This window comes from Talpa europaea (assembly GCF_964194135.1).
Source record: "Talpa europaea genome assembly, chromosome: 2".
NCBI classification, from domain to species: Eukaryota; Metazoa; Chordata; class Mammalia; order Eulipotyphla; family Talpidae; genus Talpa; species Talpa europaea.
This window is the reverse complement of record NC_140068.1, coordinates 134339663-134351741: the sequence shown is the minus strand read 5'-3', so window position 1 is coordinate 134351741 and position 12079 is coordinate 134339663. Positions and strand designations below refer to the sequence as shown.

General features: G+C 49.5%; 1 protein-coding gene across 1 annotated transcript; it reads right to left on the bottom strand.

The window, feature by feature from the left end:
- Positions 1–3740: 3740 nt before the first annotated feature.
- PGBD1 (piggyBac transposable element derived 1) lies at positions 3741–5192 on the bottom strand (the record flags this gene model as incomplete). Its single annotated transcript, XM_084228743.1, has 1 exon — positions 3741–5192. One exon carries the CDS (start codon positions 5190–5192, stop codon positions 3741–3743), a length of 1452 nt encoding a protein of 483 aa, XP_084084869.1.
- Positions 5193–12079: the final 6887 nt, after the last annotated feature.

The window sequence follows — 12079 nt, the reverse complement described above, 5'->3', positions numbered from 1 at the left end:
CCGTGATGTCCTCATGTGGGCTGCACACTTGGCTTCCACGCGAACGTCCGCGCAGTCCCTGTGGACTCCAACCCATGTCAGGCCGCTCCTCTCTCACCTCCTCAATAGGCCAAGTACAGAAGAGAAGCCAGTTACGAAACAGAGGCCAACAGGAGAAAATGGGGGGGGGGGCTCCCGATGTGTGACGGGGAGCCTGCAGTGAAGACACACTGAAGGGAGAATCTGGCAAGGTTCATTTTTTTTTTTTTAGATTCTGTTTCACTGATCTGGTCCACAGCATTCTGGTAGCTGCTGCCACCCCTTCCCTGCATTCAGCCTCATGACCGTGACAGAGGGATTTGCAGAGCCCAGGTCAGAGGCGCACCACGAGATGTAGGGGCTGCTTGGGTGGGGAGGGAGTACCCTGTCAGCTTCGGCCGGCAGGCCCTGTGGAGAGGCAGGGTGCCCAGGAGTGAGCAGCCCAGCGGGAGAGAAGAACAGGCACCATAAGCAAATGGTAAGAGTGTTGGAAGAGGACAAAGTGCTTTGGGAACAGAAAGCAGGCCAGGGGAAGTGTCACTCTGGAAGCATTTGGGTGGCGATTTGGAGGAGGTGAAGGGGTCCACTCAGTGCTATCTGGGAGGAGGGTGTTCCAGGAAGATGGATTTGGCCCAAGGTATGGAATCAAGACAGCCTCCCTGCTAGGCTTGCCCTCACAGTCACCCTAGAAGAGGAAGCCTGAGTAGGTACCTGTCGCCGACTCTCACTGAATCAGCAGCATGAACAGTGTGCTCATGTCGCGGGCAGGTGAGGCGGCAGAGCCTGTGTACCAGGTGGACTCTCCATCCAGTGCTCTTGCCTGCTAAGTGCCTGGAAACTTTGTTTTCCCACCTGGAAAACTGATATTCTCCCTTAATGGAGAAGGCACAGTGATGCCACTTACCTAGGTGTTGGGTAATTATTTTGAGTGATGGGGTGTGTCCTCCAAGCTGGGCTGGGCTCTTTGAGGTGAGGTGATGATTGGGTGTGAGAGCTGGAGAGGGAGGGCACTTGGGGGGGCAGCCAGCCTGCTAGACAGAAGGGCTGGGAAAGTGGGGGAGCTGGAGAAGGGGAGACAGGGCCAGGTTCCTTGGTAGCACCGTGTGGCTGTTCCTAACTGGCTGGGTGACTGTGGACGAGTTACTTCCCCTCTCTGTGCCCTGGGGAAGACCAGCCGGTCAGGGGCCGCCATCTCAGGAGATCAGGCAACACAGGCAGCCCTTCCCAGGCCTCTTCCTGCCTCCCAGGTCACCAAGTGGGGGGGGGGGCGGTCCCAGGCTTCGGGCTTCTTTCTGGAGGCTGAGGAGGCGAGTCCTACTTGCCTGTTTGTCCCGATGGACCCAGAGCGGGAAGCCGCCGAGATGCCAGCGTCCCGGTTGCCTAGAGACGCGGCGGAAGTGACCGCGGGGCGGGGCCGCGGGGTCAAGGGCACCCAGATCCCAGGTTCCACACGCGGTGAAAGCCTGGGAGGGCGCTCGGTGCCGCCCGGGGCGGGGGTCCCCGAGGGGCGGGGGGGCTGGAGCGGGAGGGGGCGCGCGCTGGGCTTCAGGCTAAAGTCCCACGAGTGCGCGGCGGGCGAGGCGGGGTATAGCGGCCGTTTCGGGGTAACCACGACGCCACCTACGCTGGTAGCGCTGACCGCGCGAGCCGCGACGCTCAGTGCTTGGCGGGGCGGGGCTTGCCCGACGGGAGACGTCGGCGGGGACTCGCGCCGTTTGCCTGGTTAGGACCCAGGCTGCGGTGCCGGTGCGGCCGCCCGAGCACAAGCGCAGAACACAGCAGGTTTACGTTTTTTAAAGTTTCCTATTACAGAGAATATAAAGCACTGACAAAAGTTGAAAGACTAGTGTTAAGGAACCTTACAGACCACCCACCTCTAACAGTGAGCAGCTCAGGACCAGCCTGGTTTCAGATCCATACCCACTCTGCCCTCCCTGGCTATTTTGAAGCAAATCTCAGACAGCGCATGTTACCGGTCATTATTCCCGTAGGTTTCTCTAACAGACATGTAAAAATATAGCTTTGACACCTTATTACCTAAAAACAAGTTACTCCTTTTATCATTTCACATCCAACAAAGACTTCACATTTCCAGTTTTTATCAATGTCACAATTTTTAAAAATGTTTGCTTGAATTAGGATCCCCGTGCCTAACAATGGCTGATCGGTTTGTTTCTTTTCATTAGATTCACCCTGACTTTCTTTGTTCCTCCATTGCGTTAGCCGGGTGGGGGAGCGTGGGGGGTGGGGAGGTGGAAGAGACTGTTTATCCTGTAGTTGTCTGCAGTCTCCATCTTGATGGGTGCCCGGGTGCAGTCCCTGCACATCGTATAGCATCTTTCTCTCTGAACATCCTGGGAATTTGTGGTTCAGTCTAAAAGCTTAAATATTATCAGGTTCAGCCTGTTTGAAAAGACCACTCCATCAGGGGGTCGTGTTCCTTTAGTGAAATGATGCATTTCTATACCATTATTGGCCATTTGTGTTTTGTCCTGTGTGAATGCCTTATTCATATCCTCTGTCCGGTTTTCTTTTGAGTTTTTTAACTTTCCCTTATTAGTGGGTAAAAATTCTTTATGTTCTGTATATTCCTCCTCATATGTGTGTGTGTGCACGCACTCACACACATGTGTCTGCTGTATTTTTTTTTTTTTAATTAGGGCTACCTCTGAAGACAAGGTGCTCAATGGGGGGTCTCCCTGAACCCCAGATTCCAACAGAAAGAACCTCCTACTAAATCAGTGAAGCACAGACGATGGAGAGTCAAGGAAAGACCCTGCTGTGGCCAGGCCAATCCTCTCCAGGACAGAGAAGGACCACAAAAGTCAAGGTGGAAAAAAGCAGCTTTACACTGAAACAGGAATCCAGGCTGCCAGGAAAGAACCCTTTAACCAGGGACTCTAGAGACAGCAATTCAGGTGCCTCAGCTATCGGGAACCCCTTTGGCTTGAGTGACCCAGAACCATCTCTGGGAGCTCTGCCATTGGAGGTGTGACCAGGGATCTCTTCGCTTGGCGTAGGACACCCTCACCTCACGGGCTGTGTTGCAGCTGCTGACACTGGATTCAGCACCACCTGTGTCACTATGACACTGCCTGTATCTTAAAAATGGCACTGTCCAGAGAAAACTACCCCCCAGAGGCAGGATGCCACTCTTTAAATGCACATTTTCAGTTTGTATGATACTTTAAATGCACAGTATTGGGCCTTCCTAGTGGTGCAAGGGTTAAAGATAGTGCTGTCAAGCTATCACTGCAGCACAAGTTTGATCTCTGGCCAGAGAGCTGACCCACATGGCTCAGCAGACCTCTCCTGTCTCTCTGCTGCTCCCCTCAGCAGTGTATTTCAGTAGATCTGCCTGTTCCACCCCCCCCCCCCACTCTCCCTGGAGAATCCTCTCACCCTCCCCCACCTCTGGTCTACACCCCAGTTCTTATATGCATAAATAAATAAATCTTTACAAAAAATACAGTATCATCAATTCAACAAATGAACTCCCACATCTGACACCAAAATTAGACATTAAAAGAGGTCCCCCGGAGTTCAAAATTTTTACAAATAACTTTTACTATTGTCTTTGAAGCTTCATATAAACATCTGACTTTTGAAATGAGTGACTCAATTCCCTGATTTCATGACTTCCATCAGGTTTGCCTTGGGAGGAGGGTACGGTCTGACACGAAGTCGTGACTGCTGAGGTCAGCGCTGTGTCCATTAAGGCCCTAGTCGGACAGGTGGGCCTGGTGCCCCAGGTAGAAATGCGCCACATACCTCCGGAAGCCCAGGAGGTCGAGAGAAGTGGCCGGGCTGCAGGCTCGGTGCAGCTGCCACGCATTGCTCACAGCGGCATCGATCATGTAGTTCACCAGAACTGAGTACCACTTCCTGCTCCTTATTCTCACCTTGTATTTGGAGACAGTTTGCTCCATTTTAGCAACCCCTTCCCTGCATTCGCCATACAGTGTTGCTATGGCTGGCCGACTTATCGGAGGGGCCTCTATGTCCTCGGTGACGCCACTGACCTCACTGACAGGCTCTATGCCCACAGCATTGGAGCACAGGCTGACAACGCCATCGCCGTGCCATCGACACACGATTATCTCATTGTTTTCTTCCACTTGGAAATCAAAGTAGCCCTTCTCCATGTTTTTCATTTGTTCTGCATCCATGAGGGAGCACTTTTCAGTCCTGTTCTCTTGAATTATTCCTGTTGCCTTCACCCCTTTCTTCTTCAAGATTGACACCAATTTGACACTTGTGAAGAAGCTATCAAAACACAGGTGATAAGAATACTGACCTCTCTCCAAAAGAACGTCGGCGAAATTCATCACTAGGTGGCCACCCAAACCGATCTCAGGATCCTGGTTTGCCATCAGAGCTGATTCTTCCTGGTAGGGCTCAAACCAAACAAGATAACCCTGTGTGGTTGTGCCACACCAAATTTTATAGCCAATTCGAATCGGTTTCCCATTCAGGAATTGGCCACTATCAAAGCATTCACACATTGTCTTGTCAAAACAATAGTATTCTTCTAGGGGGGCATACAGGAGAAAGTTTTTATTCATTTGCTTTATGAGGGGCCTCAATTTCGTAAACTTATCTTTTTGATCTAGGCAGCTGTTATCTGCAAAATGCAGGTATGACAAAATCAATTCAAACCTGTCCCTTCTAATTGCATCTCTCACCTGGTTCTGCTCAGCGTCATCCACTTCCCAATACATTCCCCTCCGGGGATGCCGCACAACTCCGCTCCACAGCAAGACACCGAACACACACCTCATCTCCTGCACTGTGACTTCCAAGTTGACATTTTTCTGAAAAGCGTAATTATTGGTTTCACTGACAATCAAGTTGAATGTTTCATCATCAAAAAATAACTCAAAGAGCTCTACTGGGCTCAGCTTTTCACTCTTGAGATTCAAAAGCCCTGTGTCCAGTGCTGACCAGCCGGGGAGGGTGGCCTTGATGTCTCTCTTGACCCAGCACTGCTCCAGGGCAGCTGCCATCTTTCGCTTTTTGTGAGCTGGCTGGCTCTCGGGCGAGTGCTCTTCCTCCACCTCTGAGTCGTCAGAAAACGCCAGGCCTTGCAGCAGCTCGCTCACCCGAGCTTTGTCTTTCCTCCTCTCTTTTCGGGTAATGTCTCCTGCAGCGTATTCCAAGGATGAGACATGCATCCGGGCCCACAAGTCCCCCTGGTGACGGCCCCTCAGAGTGTTCACATATGCAGGTGTCCTCTCTGGAGGGACAGGAGTGCTGCCAGGAACTTGGGGTACACATTCTCTAGGGAGGAGAGAACACAAGCACAAAATTCCTCAGTCTCATTTGCCAGTGAATGATAAACCCATGACACTGAAGGATGCTTGGGTTTACTCAGGATTACCTTTCAGTCACGTTTCCAGGGGGAGGGCTTTGGCCAGACCTTATATCCCTGGCCGCCCCTCACCTCCACTCCTCGTGGCTGAACTAGGTGCTGAATCTGAGAAATGGAACAGCATCTTAAGGGCAGGAGTTCCGACTGTCCTTTTAGGAGCAAGTTCCTGACATTCACTGCTCCTCTTTGCCTCACATCCTGTCACACAGGCCTGTGCTGAGGGAGGTCGGCTTCATTCCTCTGCCACCGTGCGCCACACACCTCTACCAGGTGTAGCTTGGGCTCCCAGAACCATGTTTCACTTCTGTGTCTCTATCAGTTGGTTCTGAACTTGAACAAGGAGGCTGTTATTTACTGGGCCCCCTCACCCCTCCCACAGAATGGGGAATGTGGAAGGATTTAGTTTCTCCTAGTTTTAATTCATCTAGGGGACACACTATTCTGAGGAGAAACAAAAGACAAATTCAGATTTGCTGCCCTTGAACCGATTTTTATGAGGTTTACAAGGAAGCAAGCTGAAATAACTAAGGTGGAAAGTGCTATTTTACACAATCCTCTATTAATTCTAGAAACTGGCATTTCACTGACTAACATCCTAGTGATAAATGGTCTAGATTCAGAAGCAGAAAGAGAAAGAAAAGCAGTGAAGCAATGTTTTTAATATGATTTACTGCTTTAATGTGATTTTCTGTATATAGTTTTTTTCCTTCTCACTGAAGCATTTATCACCCCAGGTACCTTCAGTGTCTGCATGAATGACCTGCTCAGTGTCATAGCAGCTCTCTCTCATCCTGCCCAGGGAAACAGATGTCAGACAACAGGTTCCTGTGGCTCCATTTCACTTTCTCCTTACATTTGTAGAGTCTGCTCCACTTAGCACCAAGGACACTCACCTGGTGAATGTTCCTGAGCCCTCAGCACCTTGCTCCATTTCTTCAGAAGTTTCTTGCTTTGCATTGAACAATCCACCTTTAGTTACAACTTCTTCAGCTAAAATAACACAATAATTTAAATGTCATATGTTACCTGAATTTAGAAAAAACAATCTCCAGGGTGAAAAAATGGGATGTTCCTATTTAAACAAACAAATAATTGACAGGTGTCCTAGGAGTCTCAGCCACTGTGTAATGCGCAGTGTGGGAAGCCAGTGAGGAAAGTCCCTTGGCTGGGAGACGGCCTCATGGGACAAAGCATATTTACAGTAAAGTACACATGGCCAGCAGTGTCTCCCAGAGTGAGAAGTTCCTCTGAGGTAAAGGAGTCAGACAGAGGAGTCCTTGGGGCTTCCAGGCATGGAGATGTCTGAAGGTGACAAGTCACAGGGCACCTTTGATGGGGAGAAAAACAGGAGCAAAGGAGAAGTCGTTGAGGAACCCAGAGAGTATGGAGGTGACCACAGAAGACAAGAATAAGCTGAGTAAAACCAGCACCAGAGGAAGATAATGTGACTGGAAGGTGCGCAAAATGGCAGGGGCTGAAGACCCTGGGGACAAGGATGGGAGGGTAAGGTCTCAGGAAACGTGAGCTCACAAGGGCCGAGTCATGCTGCTGACAAGAAAGGCGAGTGCTGGCAAGGGGCTGGGAGAGGCCTGTCCTTACACATCAGACTGGATTCTGCAAGCTTCTCCCAGGCTGAGCTCCCACAGAGGTTCTGAGGCAGGCTCAGGTGTGGCCGCTCCTCTGGGACAAAGGCATTTTCCTCCTCAGTCTTTACTGATATCTGAAAAGGAAGAAAGCAGCCTCTCAGGTTTGCTGTGGTCAGCAGAAGAGGTCTGGCAGTGAAGGGCATTGAAGACCACACTGCAGACCAGCAGTACCAACCCCTCAGGCCTAGGGGAGGATCATTCTCGCATCTCTTCCAGCTTCTGGGGGCTGTCAACAGTCCTTAATGTCCCTCAGCTCATGGATGCATCACCCTACCCTCCCTCCATTGTCACACAGCCACCTCTCTGGGTCACTCTGTCTTCACGGGGCCTTCTCATAAGGCCACCCTCCTAATGCAGCATGACCTCACTTTAATGTGATTACACAGTCTGTTTCCAAGTCACATCACGCTCACAAGTACCTGGCCAAGGAGTCCAATGTGTCTTTTGAGTTCGACCCACATCTTCAGCTTAGTCCTATTTCAATTAAGGTTATTTCCCTTTTTCTGTCTCGTTGTTTATTATTTGATGCAACACTAGTTTTCACCCTTATGTTCACCAAAACCTCTCCCTTTCATTTCCCAGACTTCTCTCGTCTTCTTATTCCTCCACAATTCAAGCTTATAGATTGTGTATTAGTACACACTACTTTATCATCACATCTGGTGTAATCGTGTCCAAACTCATTTGGAAACACATGCTACTTTAGTAAAAAAATTACTTCTTCTTTGTTTCTCTATTATATCAGACAATAATACAGATTATAAAATATGTATAAGCAAGGTTTACTTTCTATAGGTGTCTGTATGGAATGGGAAAGTATTTAAAAACAGGAAACTCTGGGCCTGACAGGATTAAGAACCAACTAGAAGGGCCTCCCTGGTGGCGCAGCGGTTGAGCGCTGGGTTGCGAAGCTGCCTGCAGCCTCTGCAGCCGGTTCGATCCCCGGCTGCTCCCCGGCCACCGGAGGAGGGTCCCACATGGTGAGCAGACCTCTCCTGCCGCCCGCTGCTCCCTTCAGCAGTGTACTTCGGTCCTTCTGCCTGCTCTGCTCCCCGCTCTGGCTCTGGTGAATTCTCTCACCCTCCCACGCTTCTGACTGTACCCAGTGCATGTATAAACCAAACAAACAAACAAATAATAAATAAATAAATAAATAAGACATGCCTCTAGAAAATTAAAAAAAAAAAAAAAAAAGAACCAACTAGAAGCCACAGAAAAAGACTGAGCAAGGAGACAAAAACTGACTTAGCAGCAGATTGAGGGGGACTTAATTTTCTAAAGCTAAATGTCAAGGAAAATGATCAGATCATCATTTAGAGAATATGGGAGGAAAAAAACTATAGTCCATTTTGAGAGGAGGATGTGAAGTTTTGTGTTGGATACACGGAATTTTCCTTGTCATCACCAAATAGTCAGTGGCTGTGTGCAGGACAGTGAGGTATAAGAGTGTGTGGGAGAGGCTGGTTCTTAGCTGGGGAGAGAAACCAGAGATATTCAGAGCATTGGGCAAGTGAAGATGCTTTTCAAGCCAAGTGCCTAACTCCTGGACAGGATATGCCCTCAAGCACACATGGAATGAGGTGGTGGCGTCTAACCAGCACCAGCATCTTGGATGAGGCACATGATGTTGGTGCTGTTCTGTGACAAGGGGAAGGCAGAGGGACTATGCCACCAGAGGGCTCCCAGGGGCGAGGCATGCGAGCCTAGCAGGGCAGGAGCAGGAGGCCAGGGAATGGGGGGCCGCTGCTGAGGTTCCCGAAGGCCTGGGCATGCTGCTCACCTGGCACCTGGCTGAGTTAAACCCAGGTACTGCTGCCTTGTCTCGGGCACTTTCTTCCTGGCGAGGGGCTGATCCCGGGGAAACAGGCCCTGAAGAGGGAGGAGACAAGAGTCCTGAGTGAGACATCACAGCCCTTAGGAATGCCCCTTGTGGGAAACCCATCCCAAACCTTTTTGTGCTTGTTAAACATCCACAAAGTAGGATAAGGGCCTTGTCTCAGGGCGTCTCTCCGGAACCTACCATTCTTAGCCTCAGGGTCCCCCACTCACAATACTGAGTGGCATTTATACCCTCAAGGGAACTTCACATGTTGTAGAGATTTTAAATCATAGATGAAAATAGAGAGGGAGGAAGGAGCTGTAATTTAAAAAAAGATTAAGCAGAGCACACAGAGATGAAAGAAGTGAGAGACCAAAAGACGAGAGAGAAGGGAAACAGGAAGCAGAAAAGAGGAAGGTAAAAGAGAAAGACATTGAAAAACAGAATTGGCGGTGGGGGGAGGCTGTGCATGAGGGGAGGTGGGGGCATGTGGGAAATTGCTGTACCTTCCTCTCCATTTTGCTGAAGTTTTGTGTTGGATACTTGGAGGAGCCAAAACACTCACTAGCATCATTTATTCACTGAGCATCAGCTATATGTGCAAAGTGTACCTGGGAAAAGCAGGGAGATGCAGTGTTCGCTCTCAATGGGTTGACAGGTGAACCGGGAAAAGAGAATGCAGATAAAAACTGGACTTGATGTCAAAGAACTTAGTTACAATAATGGCTGTGGGGCCTCCCTGGTGGTGCAGTGGGTTGATCACAGCGCTATGAAACTATGTGCAGCCTCTGCAGCACCAGTTCGATTCCCAGCCAGCCAGGGAGATACCCACATGGTGCAGCAGACCTCTCCTGTCTCGCCCGCTGCTCCCCTCAGCAGTGCTTTCGGTCCTTCTGCCTGTTCTGCAACCAGCTCTTTCTCTAGTGAATCCTCTCACCCTCCCGCGCCTCTGACCTGTTACCAGCCCTTGTATAAATACATAAATAAATCTTTTAAAAAAATACAATAATGGCTGTGACACTGGGCCCATCACCATCTTGATAAGCCTCCAATTCCTTATCTGTACAGTGGGAGAACAGAGCCTCTTTTGGGGTTGGTGAAGAGTAGGTGAAATCAAAACCACAAAGCCCTCTGTAAACGGCAATTCAGTGTTATTTTTCAAGATGGGCAATAACATAAGGAGCATAAAATTACCAAGTGAAGAGGGTAGGTGAGCATTCTACCCCAAAATAGCAGAGCATAGTGTCACTTTGCTTTGCTCCAAGACACAATGGAGCGCTGTAGAATCTGTTGCTGTTGTTTCAAATCTAAAGTGAATACAGCTTGCTAGAAAAGCCACCTCCTCGCTGATTCACTGTTATTACCTCAGCATAAATGCCAAGCCCGACAGCTGAAAGAGCACGAGGTAAAGCAGTCTGCTGACATGACAGAGAAAGGGCTAAGTTAAACAGAGGAAGGACAGCAACAGAAAGAGGAGAAGACAAAGACAATGCAGCAAGGAAAGAAGTCAACGCCAAGGAGATTTGGAGACAGCAAAGGTCAGGTCAGACTCTGCTTCTTCTCTCCCTGAGGTGGAAAAACACTGGGAACCTGGGGAAGAGCAGAGGAATGTTTTCAGACATGAAAGGTTATTGCCAAGTGCTCGACATATCTGCCAGTGACGGGACAGAAGATGGGCTTCAGCTGCAACTAATCAGATGGCACCTCAAGGTGCCTTCCACTTCTCCATCAACATATCTAAACATTTAATAATGTGTCACTCTAGGAATCCATCACAGTTGAGCATTAAGGGACTGACAAAAGTCCTCAACAGTGTCCACTTTAAATCCAGTGTTTCGGGCCTCCCCAGTGGCGCAGCGGTTGTGCGTTGGGTTGCGAAGTTGCTGCAGCCTCTGCAGAGCTGGTTCGATTCCCGGCTGCTCCCCGGCCACCAGGAGGAGGGTCCCACATGGTGCGCAGACCTCTCCTGCCGCCCGCTGCTTCCCTCAGCAGTGTGCTTCGGTCCTTCTGCCTGCTCTGCTCCCCACTCTGGCTCTGGTGAATTCTCTCACCCTCTGCGCTTCTGACTATACCCAGTGCTTGTATAAATAAATAAAAATAAATCTTTTTAAAAAAAATAAATAAATCCAGTGTTTCATGCTAGGTTGACAGTGTATATCCACACAAGGGGGAGGGTAGCACAGTACTGAATGAGCACCATTTTCCTCGCCCCCATCCCAGGCAGCCAGTGGCCTTGACAGTCTGGTCCCAGTATGCCAGGAAATGGACTTGCTGATGGGGAAGAGCTCATGGGAACTGGGGTGGAGTTATGTGCTCGGTACATAAATGAACACACTTGGCTTTGGGCAGTCTGGCTCCCACAGCCCTAACTTGCACACTGGTGCTGCCAGGAAGGAAACCTGAAAGAAGCAGCGTGGAGGAGACACTCATGGGCAAGAGGCGACAATGGCAGCCGTTATCTTAATGTGGTATCTCCTGTCCCAGCTCTCCATGGCTTGCCTAAATCTCTTCTTGTGGTTCCCACCAGACAGTGCCTTAGATGTGTGCCAAGCTCTCATGCCTCAGCAGCAGGGAATCAGCAGCACAGATGAGGAACAGAAGAGGCTTTGAGAACAGAGAACTACAGATTCAGGCTGACCCTGTCTGGCTGGGCATTTGCTCACGAGGAAATGGGTAACTCTGGGAATTTAATGGGGGAACAATTATTAGGAAAATCCTTTCTTCTCTATGCACACCATTTCTACTAAAGATCTTTCACACTGACAGTCTGCTTTCTCTGCCTTTGTGCACACAGATGGCGAGACCCCTTTCAGTGCCTGCACACCTTAAGTTTGCAGTTCCTGGGCACCCTTCAGTCATGCTCTAACAAGAGGAGAATGATTCACCACACTACAATCACTGTAAATCTTATTCTCATTGAAAAGAAAAGCTTCAGTGGCACCGGAATTTTTAATGACAAAATCCAAGCTTTCTGGTTCAAATGTAAAGACCTTCACAAAAAGTCCCCAGCCTTCCTCCCCACCCCCTTCCTTATTCTCTCTCTCAATCTCTCTCTCTCTCTCTCATTTCCTAAACCCTCCAGCCATGCTCAATGACTCACTGTCCATCAAAAATACCAGCATGAGGAGGTGATGCAGATAGCCTGGGAAACTGATCTTCAGTTCACCTGGTCTCAGGTTACCCTGAGAAATGTGCTGGGGTTATAACTAATAGGCAGGCCCTTAG